Raw genomic sequence first — 14,902 nt, 5'->3', positions numbered from 1 at the left:
AATGTACTTTTCCTAGTTTTATAAGTTATAAAACTTATGAAACAGCGTGATTGCTGTGGCTGTGAGCTGGAATTACCGTATAGGACAGGTCATTCCATAGGTTCCCAACCATATGTGACGTCGTCATCACCCGACAAACAGACCTACAGTTTCCATTCTATACAGAAGCGCTTCTGTATATACGTATACGTCACAGAATATCCTTTGCTCAATAACGATACGGATTGTGAGCTTGTAGATCTGTTATTTCTGGGCAAATGTTCACCCCAGAATAGGAATAAGAGATCATTAAAAACTACACATACTTAAAGGGATAGTTCACCCAAAACCTTTCGATCAATTACACTCCCCATGAAGCCTTGAATTCATGGAGATTTTTTCGTTTTTGTCGCATTCCTAAGCCAATAGTTTGATGACCGGCGGAAAGATGCTAATGTCTCCGGTAGGAGACTCAAAGTTGACACTTTGAGTCTCCTACTGGAGCCGCAGCCGGTCATCAAATTATTGGCTTAGGAATGCGACAAAAACAAAAACATATCCATGAATTCAAGTCTCCATGGGGTCTGGGGTGACTAATCCATAGAAGAAAATTAGTTTTGGGGGTGAACTATCCCTTTAATGTTGTACCAGTCACAGTTTGAGCTGTTATATAAAAGCATTGAGATGTTTCTCTTATGTAACGGTTGAACTTAATGTCAGTCACAAGAACACAAACAGGATTTAACAAATTATCATATGACGTCATTTCAAATCAAAGTCATAATGTCATTAGATTTGGACCGGGAAAATGGGGAATCTTACCATCTTGACATCAATTTATAACTCAAAGTTACAGAGTTAAAGAGTGTACAAATGTAACCAAACAGACTCTTACATCTTCATACCTGCCAACCTTGGGGAAATGTTTTGAGTACCACACTCCCTCGCTTTAGCGCAGGTCACACAGGTCGCTTCCACGCGCGGAATTTCTCATTTTGAGTAATAGAAATATTGTGATACCATTATCAATAACAATATTATGTTGTTAAGTTATATTGCTTAATCAAATTTAAATGTTTTCATCAGTATCTCACTACTGTAACTGTTGCTGCTATGACACACAAATTTACCTCAGAGGATGAATAAAGGTTTATCTTTATCTATTACTTTAAGCTCCTTAGTGGCTGATGTCAACATCATATTTGCAGTTTTTGCACAAGGTGCAAAATGCATGGTGCGTCAATTTTAGGCGTTTGATATTTGGTGAGGAACTTCTTGTGTGCACGAACTCGCTTCTTTTTATGGACAGATGTACTGTCATCTCTCTCTGTGTTTTCGTTGGACATTGAGGAGATTTTGTTTTTGGACAAGTGCTGGACCAAGGCTGGTCGTGTTACTCGCTGAAGTAACAGCAATTATTTGTTTATCACACGCTGTAGCCTTTAGTCTCGTAACGACTAGCAAACAATGCACGGAACAAGTACAGCCAACATAACGTTATCGAACGTGTTTGACATTACAGTCACATTTTAATAGTTTGTACTTGGGTACTACTCCTGGGACATCCCACTTTACCTGCTCTGCAGTGCGCTACGGTCAGTGAGGCTGTGTTTTCGCTCAGACGGCTGCGTGGGTCAGGGAGGGGGGAGGGACTCTATTTCCCCAGACTCCCACCCCAGCCTGTTAAGGGAAACTCGGTTGAACTCCCGCGATTTTGGTTGATATCGAGTATCGAATATAGTGTTATTATAACCCGCACATCCCCAAATTTGCGCAGTTTGGGGATTAGGTATTTCGTACCTGCGTACTTTGACCAAGCATTGCTACGCAATATGCGTGCATGTTGGCAGGTATGCATCCTAAGACACACACACACACACACACACACACACACACACACACACACACACACACACACACACACACACACACACACACACACACACACACACACACACACACACACACACACTCTAGTTTCACTAGTCTCACCTGTCTCAGTAGAAGAGGCAGTGACGGGTGACGTAGGAGAGAAGAACTGTTCTCTGAGACGAGACTCTGGAACCGGGCTGACAATGAACCGACGACCTGCCGAATGAACTACTTGAGACTGCAGGTCTGTGGAGCGGCGGCGGAGAGAAAGACAAGAGAGTGAGTAGGAGAGCCGAAGAGAGCGATAAACAGAAAGGGAGGAGTAGAATTGAGGGGAGAGAAGACTTTTGGGGCTTTTTCTGCCTTTATTGATAGTATTAGTAGTACACAGTGACGAGAGACAGGAAACGGAGAGAGAGTCGGCGAGTGACATGCAGCAAAAGTCCGCCAGGATCGGTAATCAAACCTGGGACTCGCTATCAAGCATCAGAGCCTATGTGGTACGCAACTTAACCACACGGCTATCGGCGCCAGTGTTGCCAGATTCTGTGAGAGAAACAAGCAACCAGGTCTAGGAAAACCAGCCCAAAAGAAGCGACTATGGGCCACATGAGCACTTTAAAGGTATCATGACATTCATTTTCACTTTTTTTATTTTCAATGTTTTATTTGGGGTTTTATGACCTCAATTACACCCAAAAAACCTGAACTTAGAACATTCAGTGGATTTTCTGTGGTCTGGGGTTTTCTGAATAATTAGGCTGAAAAGTAATCTGAGCTTGGCCCTTCGACAGTGAGGTCACAGTCGATTAATCCCGCCCACTCTCCTCCTCGCCCCTCCCCTCCCCTATCCTTTCCTTTGGGGGGGGCGGAGCAAAGGCGATGATTGACAGGCAAAATCCCTCACCAGCGACACCCGCAGGCAAAGATTTCTTTTTTCATTGCAGTTGAAAAGGCTTTAGAAATGTGAGAGAAAAACACCTGCCATTGATCACTGGAATGGAATTTTCACTTAAAACTTTTTGTACACTTTTGAAGGACCAGGACAAAGACTTTGAATGTGGTGTAAAAGTGAATGTCATGAAAGCTTTAACATATACATCAGCTATTTGAAAATAGCAGATCTACAAGCTCACAACGCGTCGTGAGCTTGTAGATCGGCTATTTTCAAATAAAATCTTGCAGGCAAATTATAATAAGCAGATCTGGCAACCCTGATCGGCGCCCCCTAGAGAGAATGCAGGTCACAGGAGTCATATGGGCCTCAGCTGTAATCAGCTGTCAGTCTGCTGATTGTTTTCAATCAGCCACGCTTTTCTGCACACCAATCACAGCTCTGTTGATTTTTTACCAAGTCAGCCACACTTTCCTACACTCCACTCACAGTTCATTCCCACAACAAGGCGGTCCATTTAAATATGGCTCCCTCCTTCACGCGTGATAATGAACTGCAACGGTTTTCAGGGAAGACCCGCCCCTACCTACCTCTAATTGGCTTCCTGGCACCTATAACCAGAAAGCCTACCCCCCCCAAGGAGGGGTGTGGCCAGGTTAAAATAGCATCCAAAATTCCATTCTCCCAGCGACCTTGGCGGCTCACTGGGTACGTTTTTTTTCATATATATATATATATTTTTTGGGGGGCTTTTTATGCCTTTATTTAGAGAGGGATAGGGAAAGTAGGCTGACAGGAAATAGGGAGAGAGATGGGGGGGTCAGCAGCAAAGGTCGTCGGGAACGGGAGACCCTGCGGACACGCTGTCAGGCTGGCATTACAGCCTAGGGTGCCTGGACCGTCACGTTACGGCCCAGGCCTCACTGGGTACGGCTGCATGTCTGTTGAACTGAAAGCCAGGCGTTCGATTGCCGCTACGAACGCCCCTTTATTCTTTTTCCAAAAACATTTCCCGCAAAATAATGTTACGTTTGTGTGAGGTTAACCAAATTAAACATTAGGACGCAGATCTGCGTTCTAGATTATTCTGGCAGCCCACTGTTTTATTTAACTCATTCCCTGCCTAGAACGACTAAAACGACTTTTGTCCTTTAAGCCCTGACTGCCAAGAACGACTAAAACGACTTTTAATAAAAAATAAATAAAAAGATGAGAGGAGAGATTTTTCTCTTCTTTTTTTCTTTTTTTTTTTTAACCCAAAGACCAAGGAGATATGATTTTTTGAAGATCTAGACTCCCATCCACTTCATTGTTAACTTAAAACTTAAACATTTTGTATCTTGGCTCCTGAGTACTTTTTTTTTCAATGAAAAATCTCTGGCAGTTTGTCAAACGCAAAAATAAAAAAGTTCTGGCAGTGAATGAGTTAATAGGACGCAGATCTGCGTCCATGGCAGCTTATGTGTTAAGAAGGCCAATCAAAGCGTGTCCTCAGCGGGTCTTGGCAGAATCGTGTTGCATGTATAGATCATGGATGGATGATTACATTTTTCATTGAACACAACGAAATGTTCTTGATGGCATCAATCCAATGCAAAAGGAGCGACCTAATGCATAGGTGTTAATATAGCAGCATAGGTACTAAGAGATAAACAATACAAAAAGCCAGTGTATGTACAGTGAGGAGTTCATTTGTAACAATGTAGCATAATAACTGAGGGGAAAAAGCTGTTCCTGGATCTGGTGGTTGAGGTCTTGAGACATCTGTAGCCCTTTGGCCTCTGTGAACGGAGGGGGCGGAGCGGTCTATTGTTGGGGTGGGAGGCATCCTTGATGATACTAAGGGCCTTAGACTGACAGCGTTGTTTGTAGATAGACTCGATTGATGGCAGTGAAGAACCTACTGTATGCTGCGCTGAGCAGTTTTCACCACCCTCTGCAGTGATGTCCGCTCCAAAACAGTACAATTTCCATACCAAGCTGTGATGCAGTACGTGAGGGTACTTTTAACACATTGGGTGCCAGAGGTTTATTAAAATATTATACTTTGAGTGCCAGGACTTTTTAAACATTTTGAACCTTTTTCAAGTAGTCACAAAAAAATTTCAGTGATCACCGTCCTCACGGTGATCCCCTCATTACACACATACAGGTCTCGTACAATCGGGGGGAAAAAATTTAAAACATTCGGAAATCCATTCCATAGTTGCAGCCAGTTCAAAAAAGTTAAATTAACATTGTAAAAAAAAAAAGTGCACAGGAGCCGAGATACAGGTTTTTGAAGTCATAAGTTAACCAGGAGGTGGATTGGAGTCTAAATCTTGTAGGAGTGATATTTCCTGTTGCTGTGAAGGAAAAAAAAAAAAAAAATTAAAAAAAAAAAAAAAAAAAAAAAAGTAATTTTTTTTTTTTTTTTTTCAAAAACCGTATATATACGGTTTTGGCACTCAACGTTAGTATGCGCAAAACCGTATATATACGGTTTTGGCACCCAATGTGTTAATGGTACCCTCATAAAAAATATCATGCCTCCTACACTGGATCTGTGCTTTTCAATTGCTGCCACACACACACTGCTACAGTACAGCTGGCAAAGCTAGCCTCCACCTTCTAGTTCAGGGTCTTGCATGGCACAAAAACGAAACGGAATGTTAACACATTGCCTGCCAAGAACGCATATATGCGTTCTTTGCGTTCTTTAGAATCCATCACTTGCTTGCCAAGAACGCATATATGCGTTTTTTGAAAAAATTAATTTAAAAAAATACATTTTTTTTTTTGACCCAAAGACCAAGGAGATATGATTTTTTGAAGATTTAGACTCCTATCCACTTCCTTGTTAACTTAAAACTTAAAAATTCTGTATCTCGGCTTCTGAGTACTTTTTTTTTCAATGAAAAATCTCTGGCATAAAACAGATAAAAAATCTGAAATAATTCTGGCAGTCAATGTGTTAATGTGTGTGTGCGTGTGCGTGTGCGTGTGCGTGTGCGTGTGCGTGTGCGTGTGCGTGTGTTCACCTGGCATTGGAGTAGATATGACAGGAATCTGCTGCTCCAAGTCACCTGACATCTGCAAAGACCAATCAGAAAGGAGATGTCAGGGTGTGGACCAGTGTGGTTGTTTATGGTCTGATTGAGATGAAGGAGAGTTTAGGAGAGGAAGGATGGTGGGAAGAGGAAGGGAAGGAGGGAATAATGGAGGGCGGGAGGAGGAAACTATGAGTAGAACGAAGAAATGACGGAAGAGAGAGAGGAATTGTTACTTATTAATAAAAGTAATCGACAGAACAACGACGTGTTATATTTATGTCAGTTTCTTCCAATAGTCAGCCATTGCATGAGCCAATAACACAAGCGATACCGCGGCTGGTCTGATAAGGATTTTACAGGAGTCAGGGTGTCTTTATACATGACAGTCACATGACAGCCAGTGTAATCCAAGTACATTCATTAACGTTATTAGTAGAACAGTTGAACCATTTGAGAGTTTTGACCTTTCCAAGTCTATGTCACAATCACTGGTCAAGCAGGGAAACCCTGTCTCATCTTGCCAGGTCTCTTTCTAAAAGTAGCATTGTTGCCTTTAGACTGGGATGTCCCAATGTCCGAATCTATTTTGTGCTGGTCAGTATCCTGTTGCAATGAGATAGCTCCAGGTATGATATTACGTTATCTGAGCAGGAGTGGGTGAGAGTTCAGCTTTTTCTGACCATGTCTCCGGTCAGTGGCAAACCCTGAGGAAGAGACTGTATTGTCGAAACGTTGGTTTCATTTCATTCTAATAAAACTTTCTGCATCGTGGCTAAGAGCTGTGCGGCCTCATCCTTGTCTATATTATTATCTGCCGTGGCCAGCACCTCATCAACACAGGTGTGCGCTCCTTACTCTGTGTTTTCCTTCCGGTCAGTGGCATGACATGTTTTTAATTAGACTTTGCAGAGTCACTGTTGCACACACACATGTATCTGAGAGGCAGACACTTAGTCTGTCTGCCCTCTGCCCTTTCCACTATCAAGTGTATTTGGTTTTATTCAGATAAATCATAATTTATTAATAGAATGAAGGCAGGAAGGACAGCAGAGAAGGAGGGAGGAAGGATGCGTAGAAGGAAAGAAGGAAACATGGAAGGGAGGGAAGAGGAAAGAAAGGAAAGGAGCGAAGGAGAGACTATGTTTGTTTTTACATAGTAAAGAATAGAATTGTAGATTAATTGAATTATTAGTTAATGTCATATGTTCCATGTTCTGTAAGATTATATAAACATTCCTGGGTTTAAGCAATTATAAGACACAGCGACCTACAGTTTCTATACCATGTTTTTTTTTTTTGTAACCCATTGTTTCAGCCAGTGCCTGCCAATTTAATCCTGGGTGCTACGTAGCGCGTGGAAGGAACACGTTATTCCAACCAGTTCCTTCCTCAGTATAGACACCAGGATTACTGCATGTTTTTTGTGAGGGTACCTACCCTAGGGGCCATGGGGAGAACATACAAACTCCACACAGAGTAGGCCCTTTCGCCAACCCCACCTAGGGTATGGGCACTGATGACGCGGAGGAGAGAACGCTCCCCCCCAGCGCCCACAGTGTCCCCGGCGGGAATCAAACCCAGGGCCTTCTAGCTGTGAGGTGACAGTGCTACAGACTGCGCCACCGTGCCTTAGAAGTTGCTCTTGTAGTGAATTATTAAGAACTGTTTTAACTGGGATATGTCTAGGATTTTCATGTTGCCATATTTGTAACCGTTTTAGAGAAGCAATAAGCCACGCGAGGTCTCAGTTTTATGTTATAATGGCTGAGAGGGTCGGAGTGCTCGCTGGCACGTCGTGCCTCACTACGCCTCTCAGATGATAAAATACTCGGTAAGCTGCGATCTCCAGTGGCTCATTGCTTTTATCTAACAGTTTTGCTGTTTTTTTTGTTGTTGCTTTTCCTGAACATAAGTAAGTGATGTGTGTGTGTTACCTGTCCGTGTGTATCTCTCCTCTCCTCTGCGGTATCGATCACCTCTCTGACCTGCTCAATAAACGACTCTCTTTCACTCTCCAAGATGAACTCACTCTCCACCTATACACACACACACACACACACACACACACACACACACACACACACACACACACACACACACACACACACACACACACACACACACACACACACACACACACACACACACACACACACACACACACACACACACAGAGTACGAAAACACATTTAACCCATTAAGACCTGGAACGCATCTGTGTCACTTTAGAGTTCTTTGGCTATTCAAAAATAGCAGATATACAAGCTCATAGCGCGGCACCGAGTGCCGCGCTATGAGCTTGTAGAACTGCTATTTTTGAAAAATCTTGATTTTCTTTTTTTTCTTTTTTTCAAAAAACTGTTAGGATTTAGAAAACTTTCCACAAGAGGGCTCTCTAACGCAACTTATAGAATGATCCCTCGACTCTGCTAGAAGGAATGGACGGATGTGACGTCATCCCAAAAAACATCACTTCCGTCACATTCCTATATTAGGATTTGTAGAAAAAACACTTCTAGATCGGATTCATTTTTTTGGTGAAAACAAGTCATTTTCAACAGGCGATATTAGCTAAATGGCCGATCGCGGTATACATGTTTTTGTTCCAGTGGATAGACGAGACCCTTTTTTGTTTACATCCGCGTGCACCTCGTGGCTTCTACGGCTCTCCAAAGGTCGTCAAAACATGGTAAAAAAACACTGGCACTCTGAGGATGATGTGGATGCATAGTACCTGGCACTCAATGTGTTAACATGACAGTCAGAGAGAGAGAGAGACAGACAGACAGACAGACAGACAGGTACCATGATGTGCGCTATCTCTTCAGGGTTATCTCCATCCAGGTCAAACCTAAAGGTCACCATCTTCCTGTTGTGGGTCTCCAACTGACATTCTGCCACTCTGTCACCTATGTTAGATATCTACACACACACACACACACACACACACACACACACACACACACACACACACACACACACACACACACACACACACACACACACACACACACACACACACACACACACACACACACACACACACACACACACAGTACACACACAAAAACATTATCAGAACAAACTCAATATCCCTACTGCACAGCAACAAGTTACGTGTGTGTGTGTGTGTGTGTGTGTGTGTGTGTGTGTGTGTGTGTGTGTGTGTGTGTGTGTGTGTGTGTGTGTGTGTGTGTGTGTGTGTGTGTATGCGTGCTTACGTTCAGTACGTTGAGTTTAGCCCGGCCGGTTCTATCCTGTCTGGATCGACTTCGTACGGACCGCCTCTGCTGTCTCTTCACCGAACGACCTTCATGTCGACCTCCGGTCTCCGTGCTGTCACTCTGACCTGAACACTCTGACTGACAACTAACACACAACGCACACGCACACAAACAACATTTAGGCACACAGTCTTATCCAGAGAGATAAAGGCCAGTGGAGGAAAGTAACCAGTATATTTACTTACGTACTGTACTTAAGTACAGGTTTGAGGTACTTTTACTTTACTGGAGTATTTCCAGAGACAGAGTGAAAGACAGTGGTGGAAAAAGTACTCAAATGTTGTACTTAACACATTGGGTGCCAGCATTTTTTCATAACAACTTACGTTGGGTGCCAGCATTCTCCCCATTGACTGCGCTTTGATGTTTAAAGCTCTAAACTCCACGAGGAGCAAATCCATGTAAAAAAAGCATCCATTCATGTAGCGCGATGACCCTGGCTACAGCCTGGAACGATAACATTTCACTCGCGAGTTACAATGGGGGGGGATCGCGCATCGCACATGACCGGTTTTCCCCACCGGAAACAGATTCGGAGATATAGGCGTTTTAAAGAAGGAAATAGACAGGAAGTGGATGGGAGCCATGTTTTTGTTTCCGGTGATCTATCTGGCCGATCCTTCTCAAGATCACAATGGTCACAAAAAGACATATTTCACAGTCTGGACCGTGTTCGGCACCAATGCGCTACTCTGTAAAAACACGGTCCAGACCGTGTTTTTAAAAGTATCAATACTGCAATGTAGAAATACTCCATTAAAAGTCCGGAATTCAAAATTGACTTGAGTAAAAGTACAAAAGTATTGGCATAAAAATGTACTTAAAGAATCAAAAGTAAAAGTACTCATTATGCAGAATGTCACATTTCACAAGTTTAAAAAGAAAAAAGCAGATACAAGCTCAGAATGCGACGCATTCTGAGCTTGTAGATCGTCTGCCCAAAATATATATACCGTAGGGCTGAAGTGGTTAATGTATGTGTTGTAATAATAATAAAAATCTACAAAGTAACTAGTCACTAAAGTTTTCGAATAATTGTAGGAGTAGAAGTAAAAGTACAGAAAATTGGAAATACTCCAATAAAGTAAAAATACCTTAAAACTGTACTTAAGTACAGTACTTAGTTACTTTACACCACTGGTGAAAGAGGTGTGTTTTCAGACTTTGGTGGAATATGGACACACACACACACACACACACACACACACACACACACACACACACACACACACACACACACACACACACACACACACACACACACACACACACACACACACACACAGTGTGTCTGTGTGTGTGTGTGTGTGTGGGGGGGAGGGGGCAGCAGGGCATGGTCTAGGTGCCCTGCGAGAGTGGGGAGCGGGGCAGACGGGGGGGTGGGTCTGCCAACTCACAGGCGCACGTGCAGCTGGTCAGTTAATTAGGTCAAGGTAATTAGCCATGGGCAGTGGTGGTGCATATCTAGGTGAGCTAATCCTGTTGCCCTCTATGCACACACACACACACACACACACACACACACACGCGCTCTGGGAGCGGAGAGAGAAAGCTCTGTACGTTTAGGTTTACAGTTACTCTGTTTGGACTGAGACTGGAGTGTGAGGTTGTGTACACAGAGAGTGCCTTCTGAGCTGGTGTGTGTGTGTGTGTGTGTGTGTGTGTGTGTGTGTGTGTGTGTGTGTGTGTGTGTGTGTGTGTGTGTGTGTGTGTGTGTGTTACCTCTCCAAAGCTGAGGAGACTGGAGGCAGCAGTAGCTGAAACTGGTCTGTCGGCTGAGAGACCGGCTGTAACACACATACACATACATCGTCATTTATCTTCATTAACCACATGAACCCTTAGTGTCCATATTAGTCTTGCGTAGCCAGACGATCAGAGATCTCCTTCTACCGATACAGCTGGAGGAATCTAAATTCAATGAATGGGCTGATGGACGCCAGAGAAAAGCGGTAAAAACTGCTTTGAAAACCCTTTACGACCGGGAACGCATCTGTGTCATTTTAAGATTTCTTTGGGCTATTAAAAAATAGCAGATCTACAAGCTTATAAAGCGTATAAAAAACGAACGGAGAGCTCCATTTCTATTTTCTTAAGTCTGGGTGACGAACAGTCATCGTCGTCGTGTATCACATCGTACTTAAGCCCGATCAGCGATTGTCGAAAACGTCACATCCGGTTCTGACGTATTGACTGTTTGAGCCTGTTTGGGGGGGATTGAGCGAGTCAGCGAGTGATCAAGGTGTCTATTTGCTGCTCTCTGCTGGTAGATCTGTCGTATGTGTTTAAAACCGCAGCCAGAACATTTATTTGAATGAAAAAAAAAAAGAAAAGAAAAAAAAAAAGAAACACGCAAATTGCTGGCACAGGGGTGAGTACATTATGGGTTAAGGACCACCCGAAACTCTTTGCATTGGTTCTACAACGCTGTCCCCCGTCCCCCCCAAACTGTTTCCACCAGTGTTAATTTCGTGTGACGAAAGATGTTCGTCGACTACCTTTTTTTACTGACGAAACCAAATAAAAACTGTATAAATCATGCATTACACAAGTATCATTACATCAAGGCACGACTAAATCAACTGTAGATTTTGTTGACTAAAATCTTATGGTATTTAGTCAAGTAAAACTAGACTGAAAACTAAAACATTTCGGATGACTAAAATATGACAAAAACTAAATGGAATCTTATTCAAAAGACTATAACCACATCAACATTTACTGTAAAAAATGTACACAAATTAACCCGTTTCAGCCCATTCACTGAATGTAGATGTCACCAGACATATCGGTAGGCGGAGATCTCTGATCGACTGGCTGCGTGAGACTAACAAGCTCAATGCGACGTTGTGAGCTTGTAGATCTGCTATTTTCGGCTGGAGAGAATAGCAGATCTAGTAGATCTAGTAGAAGACAGTTACATTATGCAAAATGGGTAGGTGGAGATAGGCCTGTCAAAATTATTACATACTCGTCTAATTGCAATTATTTTAGCATAATCGTTATAATCGTTTCCATGTTGAAGAATTTTCACACGTTTCCGAAAAAACAAAACAAAACAGAAATAGCAGATCTACAAGCTTACAACGCGACGCGTCACTATGTGGCACGTTGTAAGCTTGTAGATCAGCTATTTTTATTTTTTTACGTGTATAAAATTATTATATATGTCAATGATTTCTTTGTATATTTAAGTTATTTGTTATTTCTGCCCTGTGGAATTTTTTATTACGAAGCCTAAATGGCAAACAGAAATAAAACATGTATTCATAATGTTACAATGTTCAATGGCCAATCACACAATTAAATCGTTAATCGCAATTATTTGAGTGACCGTTAATCGTCAACTTAATTTTGTAATGGTGACAGAGATGAAGTGATAGCAATACAGAAACAAAGCAGCTTAATGTTGCATTCAACGGGCACGAGAAACACCACACCACACTGTACCAAATACCAATGGAACAGTTACTGGACATTGGCACGAGCAATGAGCAGAAATTCCATAAAGAGTGCATAAACATGCTAATGTCTTAACCCATTAAGACGCATGCATCTCTGGCATTTTAGATTTGACCTCTATAGACCGCTATAGACCTCCAAAACACCACAGCCCTCAATGGAACTCTAAAACCCAAAGGCTCCATTAGACTGCTACTGACCTTCAGTCAAAGTTAACCCGTTCAAACCGGCAACGCATCCGTGTAACCACTTTATCCATATTTTATACGTTGGCTATTCAAAAATAGCAGATATACAAGCTCATAGCGCGGCACAGAGTGCCGCGCTATGAGCTTGTATTGAAAAATCTTGACCATTATTTTGTGCAAATATTTGATTTTTATTTTTTAAAGGGAACATTTGCACCTCAAATCATTGCTTCTGTGTCAAGGAAAATACGTTTTTCAGAAAACTGTTAGGATTTAGAAGACATTTGTAGAATCCCCAGAAGCAAAGATTTGATTTTTAAAAAAAAGCTGATCTACAAGCTATGAGCTTGTATAGCTGCTATTTTATAATAATATAATAGCCAAATAAATCTAAAAATAAACACAGATGTGTTCCTGGTTTTAATGAGTTAATGGACACTGGTTTCAGGCACACACACAGAAACAGTGACGTCAAGGCAAGGCATGCTAAGCTAGTTCATTCTGATGATTTATCTATTTTCATTGCAAATTCAACCCACCAGAAACAGAGACATAATGCAATAGATTACTAAATGGAGAATTGTTTAATAAAGTGTAAAGTGTCTGGAAACGGCACACAATAACATTTAGCCCTCTGTATCTCTAGTCTGATAGAGTTGAATGATGACAACAACAACATGTCAGTGGTCAACCACATGCTCTACATCAGTGGTTCTCAAAGTGCGGTCCGGTGGACCTACAGAGGTCCTAGAGGGAGTTCCAGGGGGTCCCCAGCAAAATGGGGAACATGAGATTAACCACATTTGCTATTTTATACTTTGACTATTAAAAAAAAGAAGCTAATCTACAACCTCACTATGTGTCATCTCACAATGTGAGATGCGCTATTTTCTAAAAAACATTTGAAATATCTTGCTCATATATATATATATATATTAAAAAATATATATATACAGCTCATAGCGCGGCACTCTGTGCTGCGCTATGAGCTTGTAGATCTGCTATTTTTGAATAGCCAAAGTAAAAGGTTAAAATTATTGTGATGCTATATTAACACATTTTGCTGGGGACCCCCTGGAACCCCCCCAAGGACCCCTGGGGGTCCCCGGACCCCACTTTGAGAACCAGTGCTCTCTACATGACCAGGATTAGAGGGTGGGACCATGGAGGTAAAAGGGGCGGGACATGGCACACGATTGGATGGTTTGGACCGTCCATCACCAGTACCTGGGCCGGGGCTTCCACGGCAGGATCAGAGGGGGCGGAGATTACACTGATGATTGGCACCACGGTGGCCAATGGCGGAGCAGCGGGGGCGGGCACAAGAAGAGGAGGAGGAGGGGAGGTGAGAGCAGGAGGCCCTGCCCCCACGGGAAGAGGAGAGGGCGGAGAGGAAACCACGCCCTCCGTCGCCGTGGCGATGGGAAGGGAGGGCAGTGGAGGAGGAGGGAAGGTCGCCAAAGCAACGGCAGAGGTGGGCGGAGTTACACTGTGCTGAAAGCAGGTGGGGGGGAGGGGTTAGATAGAGGTGAGACAGAAAGGGAAGGAAGAAGAGTACAGGAAGAGATAAAGGAGAGATGGAGAGAGTGAAAGACGGAGAAGTTGGAGAGGAAGAGAGGAAGGAGTGATGTCAGTGTTTATAGCAGGTGAGCCGTGAGGATATTGCAAGTGGGGCCCCACATAGTTGGCAAAATACTAAGATATATACAATAATATAACATGAACTCTTTGCATGCCACTGACGAGATTTCTCGTAGTTTCTGCTAAGGCGCAGCCTGCCACTGACGAGTTCGACGAGATGTTGTGTTTTCAGTGGTTTTCCACCAGATGGCACTGTTCGCTAACCTATGAATGATGCCTTACCTGTCAAAAAAGGATAGACCCGGACATGACGTAATTTTTTTTGTAAAACTGCTTGTTTACTTCCCGTTTATTCGTTGTGGAAAAATGGTTTGATCTCCGTTCTTGTTGTTTTTTTTACAAAAACAAGCCACATTCAACTGGCCAGAACTATGCAACGGATTAACCGCGACCGGACGCATTCCCCCCCCCCCCGATTCTACGAGACCCCCGTGCGCGTAATGAGGCGATCGCCGTGAGCACGGCGATCACAGGAAGTATTCCATGATTTTTCAAAGATTAGTAAAAACACTCGAAAATCGCTGGTAGTGGCCTGGCAAAGAATGTGCT

General features: G+C 42.9%; 1 protein-coding gene across 1 annotated transcript in view; it reads right to left on the bottom strand.

Annotated features, from left to right (window-relative positions):
- wnk1b (WNK lysine deficient protein kinase 1b) overlaps positions 1-14,902 on the bottom strand; it is a 126,337-nt gene that overhangs the window by 26,592 nt on the left and 84,843 nt on the right. Inside the window, exons 14-19 of the mRNA XM_080421577.1 lie at positions 10,785-10,849; positions 9,000-9,147; positions 8,584-8,700; positions 7,713-7,814; positions 5,767-5,818; positions 1,972-2,097 (exon numbers count right to left, since the gene is read on the bottom strand). Coding sequence (XP_080277703.1) covers positions 1,972-2,097; positions 5,767-5,818; positions 7,713-7,814; positions 8,584-8,700; positions 9,000-9,147; positions 10,785-10,849 — 610 coding nt within the window. The remainder of the gene's footprint in view (positions 1-1,971; positions 2,098-5,766; positions 5,819-7,712; positions 7,815-8,583; positions 8,701-8,999; positions 9,148-10,784; positions 10,850-14,902) is intronic.

Source organism: Gymnoscopelus braueri, assembly GCF_963280865.1.
Source record: "Gymnoscopelus braueri genome assembly, chromosome: 23".
In the NCBI taxonomy this organism is placed as follows: Eukaryota; Metazoa; Chordata; class Actinopteri; order Myctophiformes; family Myctophidae; genus Gymnoscopelus; species Gymnoscopelus braueri.
The sequence above is the reverse complement of the archived record's forward strand: the minus strand, read 5'-3'. Positions and strand labels throughout refer to the sequence as shown.